The sequence below is a fragment of the Heliconius melpomene genome, chromosome 6, assembly GCF_056956725.1.
Source record: "Heliconius melpomene rosina isolate 202511_hmr_F chromosome 6, ASM5695672v1, whole genome shotgun sequence".
NCBI classification, from domain to species: Eukaryota; Metazoa; Arthropoda; class Insecta; order Lepidoptera; family Nymphalidae; genus Heliconius; species Heliconius melpomene.
In genome coordinates, this window is record NC_140394.1 from 13,393,071 (window position 1) to 13,418,673 (window position 25,603).

At 35.1% G+C, this 25,603-nt stretch overlaps 3 protein-coding genes and 1 pseudogene across 3 annotated transcripts in view; 2 read left to right on the top strand and 2 right to left on the bottom strand.

Moving 5' to 3' along the window:
• LOC146538665 (uncharacterized) overlaps positions 1-21,950 on the top strand; it is a 30,327-nt gene extending 8,377 nt beyond the window's left edge. Inside the window, exon 13 of the mRNA XM_085187231.1 lies at positions 179-21,950. Coding sequence (XP_085043357.1) covers positions 179-313 — 135 coding nt within the window. The 3' untranslated portion in view covers positions 314-21,950. The remainder of the gene's footprint in view (positions 1-178) is intronic.
• On the bottom strand, positions 17,165-17,855 carry LOC146538666 (uncharacterized; annotated as a pseudogene).
• Positions 18,591-25,330, bottom strand: LOC146538667 (uncharacterized). The gene is made up of 2 exons (XM_085187247.1): positions 24,241-25,330; positions 18,591-23,549 (listed from the first exon to the last, which is right to left on the bottom strand). Exon 2 carries the CDS (start codon positions 23,326-23,328, stop codon positions 22,141-22,143), a length of 1,188 nt encoding a protein of 395 aa, XP_085043373.1. The 5' UTR covers positions 23,329-23,549; positions 24,241-25,330; the 3' UTR covers positions 18,591-22,140.
• LOC146538668 (nuclear pore complex protein Nup98-Nup96-like) overlaps positions 24,087-25,603 on the top strand; it is a 56,471-nt gene continuing 54,954 nt past the window's right edge. Inside the window, exon 1 of the mRNA XM_085187226.1 lies at positions 24,087-24,243. The gene's annotated coding sequence lies outside the window, so the exon portion shown is untranslated. The remainder of the gene's footprint in view (positions 24,244-25,603) is intronic.

Below are 25,603 nucleotides of genomic sequence, written 5' to 3' on the forward strand. Positions count from 1 at the left end.
CGGTAAGCGCGCTTATAATAATTTCGACGTAGCTCGATGAGAACTTATGGCTTAGTTGTCAGAGCGCTTGGACGGTTTCTAAAGAGGAGCGAGCTGAAATCCCATCATGTTTAAATTTTTATACGTTTTCAAAATAAGTATTTTTCTTTTTTACGTGTACAATTTCCCTTGCTTCCAGCGCAAGTACGTGCTGCGCGTACACATGCGCACGCACAGCGGCGAGCGCCCGCACGCGTGCCACTGCGGCGCCGCCTTCACGCAGCGCGCCGCATTGCGCGCGCACGCTGCCGCGAAACATGCGGCGCCACAGTGAAACTACGGGCCACAGTGAACCTGGGAACCTACTATCACGTCTCTCCTATCGCCGTCCACTGCTGAGCGTGGGAGGCCTACGTCGAGCGCCAACTATCCCGGTCTTGGGCTTCCTGTCCGTCGTACTGCAGGGCGTCCTACACTACGCTTGCCCAGACGCGGTCTTCAGTCTAGCACTTGTCAACACACTCCGTTTCAATTAAGACACATTCACTTCCCACTTTCCGTGGAATTCTCTTTTTTTTTCTCTGATGTCGAGGCAAAGCGTGGTGTTTAAAAAAATACTATAAACTATTTTTACTGGCACGCAGTTAATGACACTTGGCGTCGCGTTCTATTCTATTTTAGTGTTGTGACGTCCACGAGTCCGATCCAAAAAGATAAAATTTACTTTCGTTGAAAAAATAATTATTTTACTAAAATTCTATAGGCCTGTTTACTTTCGCGTATGTTAGTCTTTTTGCTCTATTGGCCTCACTTACAAAAGGGTTTTTCCTCGCTCTTCTGCAGCGAAGACTAACTTTATGCAGTACGTTTCTTACAGGTTGAGCAATGTCATTTGCTAAGCTTTCACCGCTTGTAAATGGTTTATTTTGTACAGATTTGACAATTTGCAGACTATCTTCTTCTTCTCGCTTTTGTATAATATGCCGCACTCTCTAGTAAATTAACTTTAAATCTGCTCCGATTTGGCGATAACTTCGACCTTTATTACGGGGTATAATAATTATTTCCCACGTCGATAATGACAATTCAACTTCTTCCGGTATACTTGCTTCAATAAACTTGGCTAAACACTAAACAAAAGTTTAGTTGTGTTGTAGTGTTGTAAACATCTCCGATGTTAATAAGTGAATTACGTTTGCGGCAGTCAAGGGATTGAAAAAAAACCGAATAATTATTAATTATTTATTAATTATATATTAATACAATTATCTTAAGACTAACGACTGCTTTAATGAGAATAAAGAGTGTTCTTAACTTCTAATAAGATATTATAATTACGAGAATTAAAACACAGGTGCATTGGACAATTCGAAGAAATCGCTGGGTGGTCGCCTGCGATCAAGCGAGTACTTTGGTACGTCAGCATATTCGTAGGGTTAGGGTTCCGTAACTAGTGTACGAACGATGTTTACATTTTACCTAAAGTGTTCCAATGTCGAGGGAATGACATTGTACTTACTTATTTGACTGAAAAATATGTGTTCTTACAGTCTCATTTTTTCACTTCGGATTTTTATTCATCGATTCAAAATATACATAATTATAATATTTATTATAAATAATAATAATAATGATTATTTATTTTAAAATTGTGTGTAGATTAAGCTATTAAATATATAATCAAATGAAATCATTCTGTCAATCATCAAAGTTAAGATTCTTTTTCTAGCCAGCTCCAATTTTCACAACCACTTACTCTTTTGTTTGTCCTTTTTTATTATCTTTAATTTTATTTTATTTAGCTTTTTGTTCACAATGTTTTTTCAAAGTTCAGCTTTCTCTATTTTTTCTTGGTCTGGGCATCATTCGTATTTCATGTACTCGTATTCTGTTGAAGTATCGATAGTTGGAATCAATGACTTCCTTAATTTTTTTTGTTTTATTTTTATTAATGTCTGTTTTAGGGCCAAGTAAATGATTTTTTTAAAGAAGCTGAGAGCTGTGTTTAGTATTAGAATCTGCCATTGATTGCTTTTGCTCATTTGTGTTTGCGGAGTGCGTTGGCAGAGTAGTATCATTTGACGTAAATGTCTTAATCTAAGAATTTTTAGGTGGTGTTTTCCTTTGTGGACTAACATTTTCATGCTTTTATTTTGCAGATGGTGTGGAAGTATATAACACTAGGTTTACGGACGTTTTTTTATTTACCTATGTCTGCGACAAATTGACGGGTGAATAAAAAGCGCATTTTCTTTAAAACAAAAACTTTACACAAGTTAATTATCAATGTTTGTGAAATTGTTGTTGTGTGATTTGTTTGGCTTCGAGTTAATATAAATCTGAGGAAAACAAAGTCATCTTATTGTTTTTTTTCCTTAACGGGTTTCGGTAGTTCCCGTTTGTTTGACCGAATAGTCCAAACTAAATTTATTTTGCGAGTAAGCAACTTTAGAGCTAGCGGGATGCTTGTAAAGGTCTGTTGTTATATTTCTTCTCGGTCTAAATATCGTCTAAGTATCGTCGGGTTTCATCTTTCCTCAAAGAAAAGAAAACGTTCACAATATATTTTGATTCGATGTCAACTGCTAACCAAAATTTGATAAGTCTAATAGACTTATTCAGCATATGTCGCGTAAGCCCACTTCGAGCTTTCTGCGAACAGTTCATGAAAAGGCACATGAAACCGTTACATGCATGTTATTTCCCCTGACCGATAGAAGATCCCCTTGATAGAAGATCCTCTTTTTATTGACCATAGATCATAGAGCTTCCAACGATCTCGGTTCATATTTGCCCCGAGCGTACACGCGACGTGCTTCGGTTCATTACGATCTTTTATATGTTGCGTTATATATTTATCAATTCTCATTTTGAAAGTGCTAAGCATGGAAGCCATCATAATATTTCTTTTGGTACGGCCGTAGACCTTACAATATCCTTGAACATCATACGGATAGGCATTCTACCTTTAGATCCGCTTGGTTTCAGTTTTATCCGGTGTCCATTCAGTTGCAATTTCAATATCACCCGTTACATTATGGCATGTACTGGGAAAGTTTTCCCCAGACAACCTTTTATCCTCATAGTTTTATCAGACTATATGGATAAAAGGATGAGCTCATCCTTTTGTCCTCATAGGCAGAGTTGGAAGAAATGCGTATTTCCGGAGGTATCCATCTTTATTCATCTTCTGAATTTACGCCTGATTGCAAGGAAAAATAGCAAGTCGCAACTAACACATCGTTCAATAATGTGTGTGACTAACTATGTAATTAAAACACATTTTTTTGCCAAAATTCGTTTTTATTCATCAATATAGTCCCCTTTTAGAGAGATACAATCATTCCAACGCTTTTCCAATCTTTCAATACCGCCTTTGTAGAAAGATTTTTCTTTGCCTTCAAAATAGGCTTCAGTTTCAGCGATGACTTCCTCATTTTAGCCAAATCTCTTACCACGGAGCATCCTTTTGAGATCTGCGAAGAGCCAGTAGTCGTTGGGGGCCAGATCTGATAGATAGAATACGGTGGGTGCGGCAGCAATTCGTAGCCCAATTCATGCATTTTTGTCATCGTTTTCATCGACTTGTGACACGGTGCATTGTCTTGGTGAAACAGCACCAAGTTTCTTCTTCAATGGTTTTTCAAGCCATTCAGCTTTTCAGCGATTTCATCCTTCAAACGCTCCAACAAGGCTATATAATAATCGCTGTTGATGGTCTGACCCTTAGCGAGGATATCAACGAATATTATACCGTGAGCATCCCAAAATACAGAGGCCATAACCTTGCCAGCCGATGTTTGTGCCTTTGGACGCTTTGGGTGGCTTTCACCGGTTGCATGTCACTCAGCAGACTGCCGATTGAACTCCGGAGTGTAATGGTGGATCCATGTTTCATCCATTGTGATGTATTGACGCATAAACTCCGATTTATTACGCTTAAAAATTTCCAAAGAAGCCTTTGAATCATCGATTCGTTGTTGTTTTTGCTCCGGTGTGAACAAACGCGGCAACCATTTGGAAAACACCTTTTTCATACCTAAATGTTCGTGTATTATGGTGTGTACACTGCCTGCTGATATCTTTAGGATGTCAGCTATCTCGAGCAACTTCGCTTTGCAATCGCCCATAATAATTTTCAGTGTTTTTTCAACGTTTTCCGGAATAACAGCGTCATTTGGCCGTCCAGTAGATGGAATGTCATCTGTGTCTGTACGACCACGTTTGAATTCGTAATACCAACAACAAATGGTTCTTTTTGATGGAGCAGAGTCCGAATAATGTTTTTCAAGCCATTCCTGGCATTGAACAGTATTTTTTTTCATTAAAAAGCAATGAAAAATCAACACACGAAATTGCTTTGAATTAATTTTTTTGAAAACTCAAAAGTAGCGCCACTTAAAGCACTGTAACTTGTAAACTAATGGTCGGATTGACATATAATTTTGACAGTTAACCTAAAAAGGTTTACATTTTCGAAAAAAAATATTGATTTGGTATTAGTGGACACATCTATGTGTTAGTCACACACATTATTGAACGAAGTAATAGCTAGTGTAAAATAGAAGTGAATGACAGAGATAAAAAAATATAGTTCCGTAGGAGAGCAAAATAAAACTCAGGCCATATGACCCACTTAAGTTTACACTAACGAGTCGCGATTGAAATAACAAATTGGAAACGTGGTAAATTAAAGACGTGCTTCCCAATTAGCGTTTATTGCAAGACTGACGATGCACAATTGCGTTCACAAAGTAATACCAACATATCAAAACGGGAGCATAAAATCACTTATTTCACTCTAGTATCTCCTACTAGAAGAATAATGTGACGAACATAGCAAAAATAATAGGAATATTTTCTAGATAAGCCTACCCCTTAATTTGACGAATTATGTAGAGATAGGTATACTACATATGGATCTCAAAAAGAAAGAGGCTTAGGAAAAAAAGAACAATATATTTATATTTTTTGGAAGAAATTATTAATTTACGATTTCCGACAAATTGACGGGTTTCATAAACCTAGTGTTAAATCAGGAAGAAAAAATTTAAATGACAAATAATTTCATTGTCATCAATCTCGCTTGCTTTACACTGTAAACTGGGACTTAAATTGGGTCCCAGTAGTCCAGTTCCATCATCCTCAACAACACCGTGTAAAATATTATATTTATCAAAATTCATAATGATCTCTTCGATATAGCTGAGCATGCATCATACATACATAGCTTCACGCTTTAGCCCTAGCGGGGTAGTCAGTCGTTTGCTTTTAATGTGATGTCACCAATATCAACTTCATCATTACTGTATAGAGTATAGTATAGATATATCGTTCCAAAAATAAAATAAATTGGTATATATTTAAAGCTTAAATTTCTTCTTGCCAATGCCCATCGCATTTCAAATTCAGCAGCAAATTGATCATGGCATAGACTTTATTCTAATTTCGTTCGTTGGTTCGTCTTGTCTTCGTGTTCATATTAGAACAAGAATTATTAGAAGTTCCTGCATACTATGAGGAACTTCTAGTAATTCTATACACGCAACTATGCAGTGCGTAGCTAAGTTGGCTTGATTTGAGGAGACAATATCATAATTAACAGCATTTTGGTCAAACAAGAATAGGCCAGCATGACGAACTCCATTTTTTATAGTTTCGAGCTTGGGTGTTTTTTTGTTCTAAAGTTGGACAGAAATCTTCACTATCTAACTTTTTGCGTTATTTGTCATTCACCAATCGTGGACATCTTTTTCTTTAATTCTTCAATGTATGAAATACCACTACGTTCCCTATGGACGTACAACGATGTTGAAGTGCGTGACTCGAGGAGGCTAGAAGAGCCAATAATGCCGTTTTCTTTACTAAAAGTTATTAACGGCAGTGAAAGATGAGAAACATGTCCATTAAGAAACTCATGTTATAAGCACGAAAACTTCAATTAGCTTAATAACACCAGAAACTTTTAAAAGGCAACAAAAGTAACAACAAGAATTAAAAGAAAATTTCTCAAGGAAACTCTTCAAAAAACCTTCTTTCGTATCAACAAATCGATCTATTACTAGGGGCGCGAACCGGATTTCAATTTTGACTCGCTGCGCTCGCAAAATCTAGGTAGTGTTTACATATTGAGCGAAGCGAGAAAAGAATTTTGGATTTTTAGATTTTTGTGGTCATATATTTGCAAACATCTCAATCGGTCAAACCGTTTGGGAGCTTATTGAAGACCAAGAGTGTAAAAAGTCTCCAGTAGAGCGCTTCGCTCACTAAAAAATGGCGATTTTGATCGAAGACTTATTTAATGTAAAATGTTCGCGGTATGTTTGCTATATAATTTATTGGTATTAAAATTCGTTTAAAATCTAAATTACATAATATATACTGTAGGGGACGTGGACTACACTATTTAGCTTGAGATTAATAAAAAATAATATTTTAAATAACAGTTGCTTTATTGCTTGTTATATGAAAATGATCAATGAATACGCTAATGAATGCTACCGGTCTGCGCTCCGAGTATGCACTGCCTTATAATAGTAGCGCCGGGAACGTGCTCAAAGGCTATGCCGCGGTGTTTGGTTACTATATTTGGACCGAACATATACTGTAAGAAACTATTGGAAACATTAAATAAAGTGGGAAAGGTAATGAATTAAAACAAGGCTTCAAGTAATTATTAAACAACTAAAGGGAATTATCTAGCAGTCTAATAACAATATCCGATTCTAAAGAATTCATCGGGCAGAGTGACGTTAGCGATCTTCCTCTTTCGGTCGCCGTTGACAGCCTTAAAAAGTGCCAGCCAGTAATTAGAGTCGTTCTTATATAACCTCTATGGTCATTATTTCTAACAGGGCCTCTCCTGACATGGCATCATCTCGATGCCGTCCTCCGTTTCATTAGAAGGACCAGCTTCGTCAGTATTAGTAGAGCTCACATTATCAGTTTCATTATGACCTGCGATATGAAATGGAATTAGTTATTTCAATAAGTAACGAAAGAAGTTGTCAGTTTATATCTGAAATCTGTCCTTGAACATATATCTTTGAACTTTCGTGTTAAACAATGATACAAGAATGAAACTCAAATATGCGTGGTAGGATTTTACTTGCACGCTCGAAACGCCGTATATCGAGAAATCAATCAATCAGAATTTTACTTCAGATCTCTTCTCACGCAATCGGATACTAAATGCATTCTAGTTATTAAATGAATTACAACGGTCTCTTGCGAGTCAATCCGACACCTACAAAGTAACCATTAACTTAGAAATAAAATAGACATAGTAGGATTTTGTATCGGATCCTGTTCCCACGCAACCGAATACTAAATTCATTAGGATTTACACCAATCTCTTGTAAGTGACACTCAATCTGACACCTACAGAGGTATACAGTAACTAAAAAAATAATCAACACAAAAATAATCTATAGACTTTGGCATCAGATCTCTTCTCACCCTGGTGAGTCACTCTGACACTACAGAAGTAAGACCGGATTTACATGGGTCTCTAGTAAGCCTGGGCCCCACCGACGCAACCAAAATCCCTCCTTACTAATCTTTAGTTACCGTACACACAGCACATTGTGCAATACACACTAACTAAAAATTACATAAGCACCACGTACAATAAAAATATCGTAAGTACACAAATAGTTTGATACATAGTAAAGAACATATAGATACTAAATGGGAAAACTAACCATCGAAGAAAACAGCACATGTATCTGGTGTCCATTCTTCTCGCCATAATACCAGCCATGCATAGCATACCATGTACCTGGCAGCGGCTATTATTTTATTTTGACTCGGCCTAACCTGACCACGAAGAAGAGACGAGGACGAGTCTAATCTTTACAGTTATTTGGTAAAGTAGGCAAGCTTTATCGATTTCGTCTCACCACGTGTCGACGTCATGAATATTGGGGCAAAATTGGAAACATAATATTGGTTTGATCTCACCGTGAAAGAGTTCACACTTCAAGTAACCGCTCAGCCGTATTGTTCGACTGTTTCTTGTCGTCCCACGGATAACGGCAGCTCCGGTAACTGCGTTGGCGTTGTGTAGGTTGGTCGATGGTGCAGGAGCACATTGTGCCGCACCCAGCAGCAACACGAAGTCAGACTCCGCGGCTTTATCTCGCGAAGTGATTAGTAGGGGAGGGAGTTCGCGTACGGCGTCTCCCTCTAGTTTTGCAACGTCAGCTATCAGAAGACATTGCTATGTAACTCTACCCGATTACACAAAAATATTAGAAAGATAAGGAATGGTTTAGTAGCTAAGGCTTCTATCCTTCTTCTAATGTAAGAAACTATTGGAAATATTAAATAAAGTGGGAGAGGTAATGAATTAAAACAAGGCTTCAAGTAATTATTAAATAACTAAAGGGAATTATCTAGCAGTCTAATAACAATATCCGATTCTAAAGAATTCATCGGGCAGAGTGACGTTAGCGATCTTCCTCTTTCGGTCGCCGTTGACGGCCTTAAAAAGTGCCAGCCAGTAATTAGAGTCGTCCTTATATAACCTCTATGGTCATTATTTCTAACAATACGATTTAAAATTTGAATTACATTAATAACTTTGTATAGGTGGGTACATAGCCGTGTACAAATAAAGTTTATGTAAACGGGACGGGTATAGCTTAACTTTACATCTTTTGAGTCCTATAATATTACTTCTTCTTGTATTCTGTCTAAGGCATTAGAGGTCAGTTTGTTTACTTCATGGTTATCAATTGCTTTTATAGGAGACATTTGTTTTCTAGGAAGTTTTGGTGGAGTTACCTTGAGGGATGCTCGCACCATACGATGATCACTGTTGAAGTTAAGTTTTGAAATGACCGATGTATCTGTAAATAGTTTGGGGTGGTTGCTTATAATGTAATCGATTTCATTTCTACTTTTCCCGTCTGGTGACATGCATGTCCACTTGGAATTTTTGTATTTCTTAAATATGCTATTGAGAAGAGTTAAATTATGCTCCAGCAGAAAATCTATCAGTCTATATCCGTTCTGACTCTTTTTGCCATAGCCGAACATACCCAATACATATTCTTCTTTATTTTGTTTTACTCTTACCTGGGCATTGAAGTCACACACACCCTAGAAGTATATTTGTATAATTTGAATGTGTAATTACACTTTGGGATAATTTGCTATAGAAGAAATCAATTTCTGCTTGTTCTATGGGTGCATAAGCTTGTATAACTGTCCACATTTTCTTGTATTTTGTTAATTTGATGTTTAGTATTGCTATCCTATCTGTGACTCCCAGGAAATTTTGTATGTAACTTCTAAGGTGTCTTTTGATCATGAACGCAACTCCTCTCTGGCCTCCCATCTCTCTTTTGTTGTATATTATATAATCTAAATGTTCTTTCACAGCTTCTCCAGCTCTCCGCATTTCACAAATTCCTATTATATCCCGGTTTATATATTTAAATGCTTCTTCCAGTTCCAGTAAGGATTCTGGTGTCCTTAAAGTCCTAGTATTTAATGTTGCAATGTAAAATTTTTTTGTTGTTCGATGTTAGAGGGTGACGGTATAATTCCCCCGCGGTGACCAGCCGTGGTGGGAGAATTATTTGACTAAGTTGTTGTGGTTGTTTGCTTTTATTTTATTCGAACAGTTGTGTTTAATTTTTTGTAATTTTTGTTGATTTTGGTTTGTTGGCTCTTGGTGGTGTGCTGCTAATTTTGCGGTTGTTGTTTCCTGGCAAAGAGTTTGATCTCCCCCGCAGATATTGAAAGGCATGTTTTTTATGCATTTTTGAGCAAATTGAAGTTTGACTGCTGGCTTGGGGTCTGAGATCTTTCCTTTTATCTGTCTCTTTTTTCTCTACATTGGTTTCTTGATATCCCTTTTTCACCAGTAATTTATGTTTTGGAAGATCATGTGTAATATAGGTGTTAGGTTTAATTTCTTTTTGTTTCTAAGAATTTAAATTTCCTTCTGCAGAGTTGTGGTAGCTAGTACAATTGGCCTTCTCTTATTGTCATTGTTAACTTTTTTTCCTATTCTTTGCAGCCTGTCTATTTCGCGTGTTTCAATTTTTATTTCTATATCTTTTAGTGTTGATGCTACAAGAGTGGATAAATCCTCGTTCTTTTCTCCTGTTGGCCTCCGGCATTCATTCATCCATTATTCATTCTGACGTGACGTAACTTTTCTGAGCTTGCCACACTTGCTTTTTATGGTGGTTGTACTGTGACGTCGGTACTTTGACAGATGGCTTGCTATGATAATTCAAGACTTTTGATTACGAATTTTAACACTTTGAGATTATGTTTTGAAGTCACACTAATGTCCTTTTGTCCTGATTAGTTCACTGGATGGCACAATTTTAGACTACCTTCGCTATTTTCCACTAATTTTAACGTAAATGTGAGAGCTCTGAACACCACGTCTGCCTTGTTGACACACAGGAACCGGAAAAAAAATGGAAAGATGATAATTCACTTCATACTAAATGTATGGCTCGTAGTAGAGTTGAGTTGATATAAAACACAGGATTAGCGAGTAAAAGTTTATTGAGTTAGTTACAAAGTTTAAGTTAAAGTTGGATGCAAATCCGCGATGAAAGCCGCCCGTCAACTGCATTTTAATCGTATAAATAACTAGCTGCCCGCCTGCGGCTTCACCTGCGTGAACTATGTTATTATTAATTTTTGTCTCCATGAGTACCTACGTCCTATAAGTGACTTTCAACCACAAAAACAACCCTTTAGAAGTCGAATATTGCAAATTCCCGTCTTAGCGAGCACCTACGTCCTATAAGTAACGCCCATGCAAAATTTGAGATTCCCTAGCACATGTAGTTTCTGAGATTTCATGATGAGTGAGTGACCTTTTGATTTTATATATATAGATTGATTTAAATATATTTCGTTCTAATGCGTCATAAACGAGGTCGCGTCGTCAGCTATATAAAAATCTGTACGTGAACCGTACATGCTCCCGAGACAAGATACAAAAGATACAAACGATGGATGGGCATCCAGTACAGCAAAACATATACAAAAGAAAAAAAAATAAACAATTAAAATAAAGTTTAAAACTTAAAATAATTAATATGATTTGAAATATCCTATTTTTATTGTTGTCACAGTCGGCTAAATTATAATTAACGTTTATTGAATAAATCTTGCGAATATTGATATTTATTATTCGTATTATATCCAGCCAAGTACTCGCATTACGCGCTTGTACCTGCTATATTTGTATAATATAATGTTTACGATTTCACACGTTTTGTAAATCGCTACGCAGCATTCTTTTGACTGTTGGCCATTGTTTGTTAAGTAGGTCAAGTTATTATCGTGACAATTTTTTATACTATAGGTTTTTAACTGGCCCTTCCCACCAAAGATTGAATTTCTGAAATTGTGTTGGATACAGCCCTCGAGTGGCACAGTCAGCAGGATTTTCTACTGATTTCACATAATTCCATTGATTAGGTGATATTATATTATTTATTTCGGACACTCTGTTAGCAATTTATCGATCCCATCTGTTAATATCTCCTTGTAGCCGAATCGCTCCAACGATTTATTTCTAGACGATGATCGTCGTCGTAAAGCTTGCTTATTTCACTTAGTAAAACACGCTTCGTAATGTTTTTCTTTTGAGGTAAAAGTATCTAGAATTCGACGTTCATATCTAACATTTTTGTATTTGAGATTTGTTCTGGGTTTAAGTTAAAGTTATTTTCCATGCTTCTTTGGTCAAGTCGCAAATCTTCCAATATAGTTTTTTCATTTCTTTTCCATTTTCTTAAGTTAAATCCTCCTTTTTCGAGTAATTTAATTAAGGTAAAATCAGTCTCTTCTATATAATTGTGCCCATAGACTGAGTCATCTATATATAATTTGGTCAAATTTTTACAGCCTCCGGATAACTATCTTTCTCGTCTATTGCCAGCTGATGTAAAGATCGTATTGCTAAGTAGGGTGCACTTTCATTCCATAGGTATGTAAGGATGCGTGTGTGATAATGAATAAGTCTTTCTTATGGTATCTAAGCGTATATTTCACTTCACAATAAATTCACAGAATTACAATAATATAGAAGGAGGAAGTCAAGAGCACTGTACACATAGGTTAAGATAGAGGAAGAATAGACGCAGGCGGAAATATAAGAAGCGTAGACAGAAATATAGAATTTAGGTTAATACGTGGCAATATTAAGAATAGCGTGGCGCAAAGGGTCAAGTAACACAGGCTTCGCGTCAGACGGTGAGGTTGTGACTGGTGGCGCGATCCGGAGCGAATGTGTCGCTAGGCGCCAGCTGAGGTGAGGGGCGCAAGGGCGGCGGGCACGGCGACTTGCCGGGCGACGCTGCGCTTGCGCATCCTCGTATTATCATTTATATTTTATGTGTAGTGTAATTTATATATGTATAAATAAGTATTTAATTTATAATGTGGGTTGCCCACAGGTACAGTACATTACTGCCACTCCTGGAGAGGCTGTGCTGGGGAAGATTTCCAAATTATAGTTTATAAGTTTTGTTGTTGTTCTATCCAAATATTATGATACATTTTTTCTATATTCGCCGTAAAAACATATTTAAAAGTTCTCAAGTTAATAAGTAGGTTGAACGTATCTTTTTGTAAGTTAGGACCGGAGTACAATAAATTGTTGAAACTGTTGTTATTCTTCGTTTTATAAGATGCGTTAAAAACTACTCTTAATTTAATAGTGGTGGACTCCGCCCTAAGCACGCCGTGGTGAGATAAGTAGACTTGACTCTTACTCCTCGTCTAGTAGTTAAGTTGTAAAATTCTTTACAGTATTGCTCCTCCTTTGTTAAAGTTGTAGAATGAGTGATTTCTCCAGTTTCCCAAAACCGTGACATTCTCAAGGTCATTAAGTGTCACACAACAGTTAAAAGTTTTTACATTTTCACCTAAAATCCAACCCGCTTTAGTTTGTTGAGCCACAGGGAAATCCTTGTCATCCCTTATGACTCCATTTAATAGGAGTTCTGAATATGTGTTGGCAACCAGTAGTAAGTCGATCTGGCCCGACATATTGAAGTGTGGATCAGCTGGTTTTAAGTTTTTTATATAATTCCAATTTTCTATTGAAAAAGATGAAGTTGGTAGCCTGTTGATAAGTTTTTTTATAATTAATGTTTGTATGATGAATTCGTATTCCGAATGAATCGCGTTGCATTCTAAGTTAATAGAACCTCTGCAATTACTGGACAATGGCCCGATACCCGACACGCCGGTGCTCATTTTTCGCCGCGGTAATCTGAGAAGTTATGTGGCATGCTCCGTAATAAGGCTAACTTGTGAATCTTGATCAAGTAAACCTCTTATTGTGATATAATTTTCTGTCTTCACTTTTAAAAGACAGTCGCTAACAAAACTTCTTTTTCCTCATTGGTAATATTGTTCGCAGCATGAGATGTAGATGGAGTCAATAGAGATTTATTTATTCGGTGCTCGATCCTTCTAGGTTGTTCATGTTCCACATCATGCATGAGAGTGTGATGTGACTTATCATTACATTTTTTGCACCTTTTTTGCGAAAAATATCGCTGTTCTCCATGACTGTACAAACAATTCAAACAAACACGTAAATTGCTTACTGTGTTTTTGCGTCCATTTCCATTAATTGTAAGAAATTTGTCACAGTTCATCAACACGTGGTCTCTTTTGCAAAGCGGGCAGATTTTTGTTGTTGCCGTCTTTTGAAAGTTATTAAAGTACAATGACCTCGGCCTAAGCATTTATTAGGTAGCGTATATTTATTTGACAATGATTTTTGATGATTACTTCCTTGTAATGCTTCGAAAGGTTTATTTATACTTATTTCGGTTCTAAAAAGTTTGTAAATTCTTGTAAATTTGGAAAATCTCTCGGTTGCTTGAGAACTTTAATGTATTCGTTGTAGGTTGATTTATCCAGCTTTTGCATTAATAAATGAACAATAATCGGATCCCAATTGCTTATATCCAAACTAATATTACTAAGTCCGTATAAACAAACATAGCATGACGTCATGTAACTTTCTTATGCTGGCCGCGCTTGCTTCTTGTATTGAATTTTGATTCAATAATGTATTTATGTAAGATGTAAATAAAGGCCTTTTGTAGTCATAACGATGAGTAAGAATCTCCCAGCAACATGTGTAGTTTTCAGCACTGATCCCGAGATGTTGAACTAGTTTCTCCGCTTCGCCCTTTAGTTTAGTCATAAGATGCTGCATTTTTTGAGCTTTAGATAACATGGAAATGTTATACACGGTTTCGACGTAAAGATCTTTAAATGTTAACCACTGGTTATAGTTACCAGTGAAATCTGGTATTACAATTTTCGGTGTAGCCCTTTCGTAATGCGAGCTATTCTAAATATTATGTTGCAGCTTCTTACGTAAATTATGTACGGTGGCAGTGTAGGATCCAAAAAAACCGATTTACTTAAAATACTTTATTAAAATTAACTTATAATTAGACAGGTGAGACTCGCTCAAAGTCGGAGACAAGAATGATTTTATTTTCTACATTTTATTTTAATTTTAATTATACAGCAGATCTAAAATGATGCGGGGATTCAAATAACAATTCCAAGATCTTTATGCAGTGTGGGAAATGTTGTGGGTGGTCCTAGGTCAGCGATTCCCGGGTTGTGTGGGAACGTAACACCTCCCTCCTGAAGAACAGCACTCATTCGGTGGCCTTGGATCTCGAATAGTGCTGGAGAATGTGCTCTAGTGGATCTTGAGCGCTGGTCTCTTCCTTTGAAGAATTTCCTTCACTCGATGGCTTAGACTTTTTATTTTTCTTAAAGTTACACATAGTATAATTGCCACTTATAAAATCATTTCATAAAATGGGACTGTTGTATGGTAAAGACTATTAGATTCCATAGATATGTTCAAAATAGGTTGCTGTGCGGAAAATTTCTTATTTGCCTCGAAAATTTCAGTTAATTTTATCGAATTTAATTTTTGCGATATTTCAGAATTTTCTCCCTTTGTCATATTAATATTACTTAGATCGATAATTTCCAATGCTTGTCGTTTTATATTATCCTGGCTATTAATTATAGTAAATGAGGAAGTTTTTATTGAACACCCTCGTGGTACAGTTACGAGATGACTTCCGTGTATCTTCAAATATTTTTGCTGTTAACATAACAATTCTATTTTAGTAGGTTTCGGAATGGTGATAATATAATGTCTGTCATCTAGCTGTTCCATTGCTTCTGTAGTAAGGATAACCGATGTGTATATACAGGAACTTTGCAGCTGCTGAGTTGTGATAAGACGCTCTATTCAATCCGGCTGTTTGTTTGTTTGTTCCTTGTGGTTAATTAACATTAAGATCACATAGGTATGATTCACCGATCTTCGGACATTCAGCCTCTATGTACATAAAATCTTTTTCATGAATTGCTAGGAAAGGGTGAGGGGAATTAGGATGTTACGATTTATATTAGGTCCAGAGTACAAATGATACAGGGTATAATTCTTAGGAAAAACAATTTTAAACATGAAAACTAAAATAATATCTTTAATATTATAATAATAACCTACCTTTATTACGTCAAAATAGTCTCTAAAACTCATATCTAAAAGTTCATTTTTCTTATATAACGTATTTAATTTGCTTAACATATCTTGACAAATACTAAAAGTGAACTACTACTACTTAGTTAGGGAGGCGAAGCAGCAAACTGTGGGGTCACTCGAGCGTCATGGAGACCTATTGGGTTGCGAAGCTTAGATGATAACAAGAAAAAAATGTCATACAAAAAATTTCGTTTCACCGGTGGGTTGAGGGGTTATAGATTTTCAAAAATGTAAAAAAAAACTGTTTCATGGACATACTCGAGCGCGTCAGATATTGATATCATCAATTGCCTACGTCTTCATAAGCATGAAAATATGTTAATCTGACAGTTTCCGTGGTGGAGGTGGTCGTACGTAAGAGTTAAAAATGGCAAAAAAAAAATATTATCGAGCGCGTCAGATTTTCTAAGGGGGTGTTAAGTGAACCTAAAAAAAAGCTCTTATGTAATAATCTGACGATTTGGATGTGACGCAAGCTCGTAATCGTTGTTTGAAAATGCAAAAAAAAATCGTCATCTTGAAATACTCGAGCGCGTCAGATTAAGATATATATGGTTCATCTTCATGCCCTAGACGTGATATCTCAAAATCAGACGATTATCTGAAGGGACTTGCTTAATCTGACAATTATTAATATTTTTTTAAACCAATACAAGAAACAAGCCAGCTTTACGTTGTATCCCGCACACAGCAGGGTAGGTAGAGGGAACCTAAGGTTAAGACACTCTGTTCCCCACTTTCTGCCAAATTTTGAAGGCATTGAGTGTTGAGTAGCAGCACTTAACGTCACTGTTTTGCCTCGACACCAGAGCGAAGAAATGGAAATATAAATTTCAATAAATATTTCATCTCCTGGAATGGAGATTGAACCCACAACCAGTCTGTTTTACTGTCACACTTTGTGCCACTGCGCCACGACTGGCCTCAATTTTTTTATTCATTGAACGCAATCAATAGAAAAGCTCAAGAAATAGAATGTAACTAAAAGCATGTATGTTTGAAATAGAATACTTGTACTTGTCTTTATAAAAAAAAAGTACAAAAAAAATTTTTTTTTTCAAGTATTTTTTTTAATTTATCATCTTCATTGATGAGTTAGGGACCAATAAATAAAAAAAGAGTGCGATAGGAATAGAAATACGGTGAGAGGAATATATGCAATTCATAGGTATATTAAACTTTATCAATCAATTTCTATTACTTCGGTTTGTGGAATTTGTCAGATTATATGTTTTTCGTAATCCTTGAATGATTCCCTTCAAAATAAAAAAAAAATTAGCCGCGCTCGAGAATGTCCAGATAACGTTTTTTTTTTACAACTTTGGAGCCCTCTCCCTCCTTTGCGTCACTCTCAAATTATCAGATTAGTGGAATATACACGATTTAGCATGTAACTAACTTACCCTATCTTAATCTGACGCGCTCGAGAATGTCCAATGATCAATTTTTTTTTACTAATCTGATCCTTTATCCTAGACGCGCGGCCATACATAGGAAGCTCATATTTGGTGGAAGTACGTAACCGAGTACAAGGAATCCCCAGTATCTTAATCTGATGCGCTCGAATGACTCCACAAAGTCCCCTCTTCGCCGCCCCTACTAACTAGAATGACGATTACTTTTTGCACGAATGAATGCAAGTATATTTTCTAATCGAATTAATTCATCAAAAATCGTTTCTATGTTATCTCCTAAAATTAAAAATACTTGAGTTATATGCGTAAACGTTATAAAATTGGCTTCCAATTCCGTATTAATATTCGTTAATTATTCATAAATTTTTCTAATTCCCTCTGATTATTTACTATTTTATTTATAATGTCAGTATTGTGAGACATCCAATTTTTACTCAAGCTAACGTGGTTATTTATTTCGTTAATTATCTTATCATTACTTTTTTCTAGTAAGTTAATGGCTCTATCATACTTTATGGCGTACGTGTAGTCGAGATTTCCCGAAATACTTTTTATTACAGACCCTAATCCATCAATGAGTCCTCTCTTAACACGGTTAAACTCAAAAGTTTTCAGCTGCTGCGAAGCGGTTTCTAATTTTGGAAGAAAAGGGAAAGCGTTTTATTCTTTAAAATCGGCTCAATATTATTTATTTGTAATTTAACGGAGATGGAGATTACGAATTTTACTTAAATCTACACGTTGAACGAAAGAATGGTGGGATGGGATATGATTTGGGCAAATCCACGCTTAAATGGCAAAATTCCGGGTCCATTGTCCAAATTACTAAAGTTAATTTCCTCCGCTCGGGTCAAGGTCGTCAACAGCATCGTCATTCTGTAACAATCGAGCACTATTAGGTACTCTTTTTAGCCTCGTTTTTGCAACAGGTAATCGTTTTTTCTTTGTATAAATGTGTATTGGTAAATCAGCTAAAATATTATCGTGAATAAAACGAGAGGCTAGTTTTTGTCGAGATGATTTAGGGTTTCGTATGAATATCTGTTGGTCGGGTTTTTATTTAAATGTTCAATGATTTGGGTTCGTTGGTGTAAAGAAGAGTCGTTAATAATGTCATAAACCTTTTTCATTCGGTCACGATGATCGCTTATATATAATTGTAATAATTGTTCTGTCAGGTCAATGTCTACGGGGTCACGGGGGTCGAAATGCGGAGTTAAAATATCTAAAGGTCTACATTTTGTGAAACTATGAATAGAATTATTGTAAGCTAAGAGTGCATAAGGCTTGAGATTAATAACTAACTGATTCTCCATTTTGGTTTAATTTTAATATTCTTAAATATTCTAATAATGTGGAATGGAGCCGTTCCACTATTCCATTTTCATTAGGCGAACAAGGTAAAATCTTATGGTGAATAATTTTATGTAGTCTAAGGAACTCTAAAAACAATTGGTTTGAAAATTCGGGACCTCTATCGGTTACGACCGTTAAGGGCACACCGTGATGAGTGCAAAACATTAATAACCCTTGTACGACTGTTTACTGACTTTTCAATTTGAATGGTCCTTGTGATTGTATGGACGATGAATAGTAAAAACAAACGTGTGCTTTCTGTGATGATTTATTTGCTACTGGCAATACACTAAAATGTTAATAACGATCGGACATACCGCCCACCAAAAACAACAGTTTTTTAACAAATATTATACAATTTTAAATTATGAAATTGCGAGTTATATACTTTCTTATACTACTATTCATATTCAACACGTTTTTTTAAATTATATTTTCTATTTTTACATGCTTTGAATTTTACTTTTATATTTTTAACTATAACACCTTTTATTGTTTTATCACATGTAATTTACACTCAACACCGCCCACCATGATATATTTATTCAAGATCCTTTGGAAGTGGTATTAATTTATACAATGGTCTTTTTATCTCATGATCTCCCTTGCATTGTACTGTGACAACTCTTACAATGTCATCTGTGCCAGGGTGCAGCTGTTTAATTCGTCCTAGCAACCATTTTGTAGGGGGCACAATCTCATCTTTTACAATCACAATATCTCCTACAGTGGGTGATGAGTGTATCTTTTGCCACTTATGCCTTTGCTGCAAGGCATAAGTTTGCTGTTGAGATACTCAGTTTTCCATTTGTTCCAAAAATGTTGTGTTAATTTCTGAATTAACTGCCACCTGGTTAACAAGTTGATATTCTTGTTCTCATAACACAGATCTGGAACGCTAACTAAAGGCTCGCCAACTAGAAAATGACCTGGTGTAAGCACTTCTTCTGTCGTGTTGTCTATTCGACAGAGAGGGCGTGAGTTGAGACATGCCTCAATCTGTGCCAGCAGCAGCAGCAGCAAGTGGCCATTTCTTCATCGGTCAATTTGGTGGTTTTATTTATCCTTATTAAGTGTTTTTTCGCTGACTGGACACCAGCCTCCCATAAACCACCACACGTAGGCATTCTCATACCACCGAGAAGAGTGAAAAAGTGCCATGTTGTTCCATCATTGGCTAGAATTTCAGACACTTCCTTAATCATACTATTCTTGCTAGTTTGAAACAAATCTTTCAATTCTTTGGCAGCACCCACAAAGTTGGTGCCATTGTCACTCCACACATGACGACAATATCCTCTGCGAGCCACCAATCTCCGAAATGCTGCAATGAATGCTTGAGAAGTGAGATCTGTAACCGCTTCCAAATGTATGGCACGTGTTGCCATGCATACAAATAAGCAAATATAACCTTTACTTGTGTGATGTCCACGACCTTTAGATGTTCTGATCATTATCGGTCCAGCGAAATCAACTCCACTATTTAAAAATGCTCTATGTTGATCTACTCTTACTGGGTTAGGTTGAGTAGAAAGGCAGACCCTGGCAATAGACGGGATTAATGCCAAGAAGAAGAACTATAGCTCAATCTGTCCCAATTTTTTTATAATACAAGTGTTAGGTCTCTCTGTAGTCACTCATGTCTGAATATAGAGGTCAGCATCAGGGTTGTATCTAGACTAGATGATCTGCCTCGACCTGTATCTATCAAGTGGTAGTGATAGGGAATATCAGTGCTCGTACCATCCTTATTTTGGTTTTGATACAAATTCCTCTTTTCTTCCATACCTTATTTAGACAGATAGCTGCTTTTGTTATCCCATTTCGTCTTTTTATCTCGAGGACACGAGGATTTTTTTTGCTTAATTCTATTACACGTCTTTTAGATATTTCATATTTTATTTTTCTATGTTTATGTAAGTTTAAATCAAACATAAATTACAAGATATAAACTAAATAAGCATGCATACTAATTTATACATGAAAAAAATTTTTACACTGAGGGCCTCATTTAACTACGCCGTCCCGGACCTCTCACGGGGTTAGTCCGCCCCTGCTTATGGCATTGCTCTGCCGAGTACCAATTACAGACTTTGGAGTCAGTTGAGAGACGAGCCAGAAAGCTAATCAAAGACAAGGCCCTTGTCGATACTCTAGTGTTGAAAAACTATCGATAGTTTCGGAATCGATAGTTTTAATCTAAAAACACCCATGCGATTGATAGAACGATCGATAGTATCGATTTAATAGATACTATCGAAACTATCGATAGTTCAAAAGGGTACAATACCATCGAACAATGCAATACTATCGATATTATCGATAGTATCGTATCTTCCAGTCAGAAAAGTATCGATACTATCGATAGTATTGATACTATTGAATGTCTAGGAAACAACTGTCTATTTAATCGATATTATCGATTATAATCCTTCTCCTTCCTTCTATCGGACAACTATCGATAGAATATCGATAGCCTATCGATAGTCCACTATCGATCGGCAACACTACGATACTCAACTGCAGAACCACCGGCGTATGGTTGCATCATTGTCGTGTCGTAATCGTAAAACACATTTACCGTATACATTTCAGAGACTGTGCCCTAGATTTGGATAACTTAATTCCCCCAGCCCCTTTTTACCATAGAACTTCTAGGAATATAGCTTCACGCTATCCTTACATGGTTGAAATTCCTAAGGTCCGAACGAAACGCTTGGCTACATTAGAACTCATTGCCGGCATCTGTATTTCCTATGACTTACAATATGGGGGTCTTCAAAAACAGAGTCAACAGGTACTTACTAGTGCACCATCGTAGATCAACGCTCACCAGACTTGATGTGGCCAAACGCCTATTCAATATAAAAAAAGGGCGTGCCGCCCACGACCCCGTCAAACACCAGAGAAGCTACAGGTGTGTTGCCGGCCTGGAGATAGACGGGCATATACGGTCGTGGCACAAAGTTTGGAGAAATGTGGGGACGCAGTGTCCCTCTGCCTATGCTACTGTGTCCGGGTAATAGCGTGAACCTAATCATTATTTTTTTAATAATTTAAAATATTTGTTGATAATTATAATTAAATTTTTTTTTTTAATTAGATAAAAATAAAAAAAAATACTTTTCGAAAAAATGTAAAATTTAAATAATTCAACGGTCAGTTTACTGTTGCAAGGCTAGGTTCCAGGCTCGCGTGGGGCGCCCTTGCCGTTGATTCATGATAATGAATGTATCATTTTGTTTAGAAATGCAGCATAATATAGAATATTATAGGTGGTATCCAGGCGAAACCGCGAGTGGGCCGATTTATATATCAAATCGGCCAGTCGTAGCTTACAGTCACAACTTACAGTTACCTCTAAAACTCGGCGGAAAATGAGGTACGGACTGCGGAGTGTCTTCGCACCAGGTTCCCTGTCAGAGCAGGGTAGCTCTGTGCGAGGTACAGCATAAAGCGATATATAAATATAAAAAAGTAAAAAATATCCGTATTATAAGAATCAATGAATGTAACAAACATTGTATAAAAGAAGTATGATGAGGACAATTACTTATCAATGCTCAGTGTTATGAACTTTATTATTTTAAAAATAAAATTCTTTATTATTTTAATTTTATTGTTTTATTTCAATTCTATCTTCTTTAAATTAAGAAGCTTAAGAATTTTTTTATTATTTATAATACTTACTACTTTTAGAGGCCAACGATTTTCAATTTGATTCCCATGAGGTGGAACGAATTATTTTCATTTCCTCGCTCTGGTCATGAGACACGACGTGACGAAAAATATTTTTTGTTAATATTACATTTTTAATTTAGTGCGAAGAATTTTTATATAATCACTTATTTTCTGCTTCACCTCACGACTGAGCTCCTCTAATACATGTTTTAATTGTTTAATTATTCTCTCCATTGCATCTTGAATGTTGTTCTTGTCTTTATTTTTCCATGCCATCACCTGCTTTTCAATGTCCCGCCATTCCTTTTTATTTTCTATTGATTTCATGTGTTTATTTAATAAATCCATTAAATTATGTAACGCCTCCGTTCTTTGCGCCACACTCCTATCTAAACTATTCATTATAAATATAGGTTTATTTCTATTTAGTAACACATTTCTAAATATTAATAACATAGCGCGTGTTGAAAAGGGATTTAAAAGTTCTATTGAATTTATCGACTCGTTTATTTTCCTCTCGGCTTCAGTATCGAGTATATTTGAGAAATCATTTGATTTTACAACCTCTGTAAGTGCATTGGACGCCTGTTGGATTTTTGTATCGCTAGTCTGAAGTATAGTTGTTAACACGTTCATAATAAAATCTGTATAGCCATTGTTAGTGCGACAAGCGCCTAATATTTTACATGCGTGTATGTTTTCTATTTCATTTTGTCTGTTTAATTCCTTGTAAAGTTTGCGTATGTTCAAATTTCGTACCACGTCTTCGTCTTTTGCTAAGTAGTTTATGCATCTTTGCATCATCTTGTATGCAGTGTCCATTAAATTTACAACAACTTTTTGTGGCGCTAATTTAGTTCTTAAAACATAATTTTCATTTTGTTTCAGGAAACCACTAAGTTTATCGATAAAACTGTCTTGTAACATGTCGATTTTGTTTTTAGTATTTAAACTGTCTGTATTTTTTTTCCAATTGTTGAATACTTTTAGTGATTGCTTAGAAATGTGATTATTGAAACTGTGTATTTTTATATCATCTTTGACTTTTCTTTTATATTTTATATTTGTTTTTTGTCTATTTGGAAGCTTTTGAATTTTATGTTTTTCTTGATTTACCTTTTTTCTTAATTGCTTGCTATATTTTTCATCATTTTCAGAATCTATTTGAGTACCATCTCCGATATTATTTCGAGTAAACTCAGTAGAGTTAGAAGTATCATTTTCTAAATCATTAGTAGTTTCAAAATTTTCGTTACTAAGTAGTGTTTGATTATTATTTATTAATCTGTGTTCATTTTGAAAATTATCCATAATAATTTCTAGGGATTCGTTATTTATTTCTTTTACATCAATATCATTTTCATTGTCTTTCCTTACGTTTGAAATATGTGAGTGGTTATCGCTAATATTAGATTTGGAAATTATTTCAGAATAGGCAATAGGTAACACTTTATATTCATAGCTCCACTTGGGTCCTAAATCAATAAGTCCTTCTATTTTTATCCCTACACTTAAGGTTAATCGTACAGCATCTGCAATAGAAATACTTTTATATTATTTATGAACTAAGCCTGTGTCAAGTTATAATCTTGAAAGTATCTTTAGGTTTTAATATCTATATATCTTCCAAGTATACCGATAGTATTTTATTTAATACTCAAAAATACTGCTATTTCACAATTCTTACACATTATAAAAGATATCCCATACAAAAGCATTGTACTTGTAGTTTAAAAAGAAATTTAAAACTATTTTAATTTAATATTTTCAGACTATAAATTTTCCTTTTATTACTATCGAACTCGTAAAATCAATAAGTATGAATTGAGAACGATTTTTAATATATAAAATGTTTTTGTATTTTTTTGTGTTGATTGGCATATATAGAATAAAATACAAAAATTAATAATAGAATTTGTATTCATTTTACTTATATTTTTTTAATGAACTATTTATTTGATTGATTAATACAATAATCTTCATAATCGATATCGTAAAAAAATTAACATTAACGAAACATCAGAGTTCTTGGAGTTTATTTTATCTGTGGTAGATTTATAATGCAGCAATGTTATATTCTGTTTTCATTTCACATTTTGTGATTTGTTGAAACTTGTTTCGTTCGTTAAGTGTTTGGTTTAAATATAATAATAATTACAATTTTAATTTGAAATAAGTGCTTATTTTAAGCTTAAAGAGTGAATATTAGCTTACTATAATTACCTGGTAAGTTATTTCTGCTTACGTATTGGTATTAATACTTTAAACAAACGTTAATTTAACCTATAACGCTAACGAATATGCCGCTATTTTACAAAATAATAAGAATTTAAACGCTATTTTTAATAAGCTAGTGAATCATTAACAAAAATAACATACACTGTATTGTTGTCGTGTATGCAGTATGCTAAACTTTGTTTTGGCAGGGTAATTTTAAATTTGTTTGGGCAATACGTCACTATATTATAATTTTGTCAATGCTTAAAAATTTTTAAGTATATTTGGATATTTTTCAAAATCATAGTATTGATGGTATTTTTTTTGTACATTTCTTTATAGCAGAAACTCTATGTAGTAGATAAATGAAATTACCCTCAAATTAACAAAAATATATAATTTAAATGATTTTACGAAATCTACACTAGCTTTTTTACAAAATAATTCCTCTCACAAATTTATTCTTTCCGTGTTATCATATGTATATTACAAAAAAGCTAGTATTCTTACAAAAATATATACAATTATTTACTAAATTACTCTTGTTTTATAAATCGTGACGCAATGGGGCGTTTGTGACGTAAAATCCTGTGGTATGTCCTTAAGACTATTTATACATATAATCAGTCAGTATTGTATTTTTGCATATGTTTTAAATGTTTTTGCCTTATCCCACTTTGCCATGCTTTGTCTTGTTACTACAAGAAGTATATGAAAATAATTCATACCCTCAAGTTTGAATTAAACTACTACTGTCACATTTATAGATGCTTCATCACTGTGCTACAATGTATATTTTTTTAAAAATAATAACTGCTCATTTACTCATTTGATACTTAATTTCCAGATAGGATATTCTTAGATATAGGATTTTATTAGATATAAATTCTTAATTTCCAGGACTTGCATGTATAATACCTAACATTTACTTAATTTTGTTATAATTAATATATACACTAAATATATTTACATATATTATTATTTTGTACTGAGGCGGAGGTGTAGGGGTACAAGAGTGCAAATGTAAACATGATAGTTATGATTTGATTTTTCATTCATTACCTTCTGGGGTAACGAGGCAAAATGTAGCATTGAGTTCTACCTCTCAACATGCAATGAAATGTTTTAATGTGAACAGTGTGTCAACACTTGATTCCAAGGTTGTCTACCCCACTATGTGTATGATACAACATGAAGCTGAAATATTTTATGTGTTGCATTTAATCTACTTAAGTGGCACTTAATTATAAAGTAAATTATAAATGCACTTCAAATTTGTCATAACATTGTTTGTTATATTATAGCAGGAAAATATTTGATTATCAATGCATCTATACTAATAAAAAGCTAAACAGTATGTTTGGTTAAA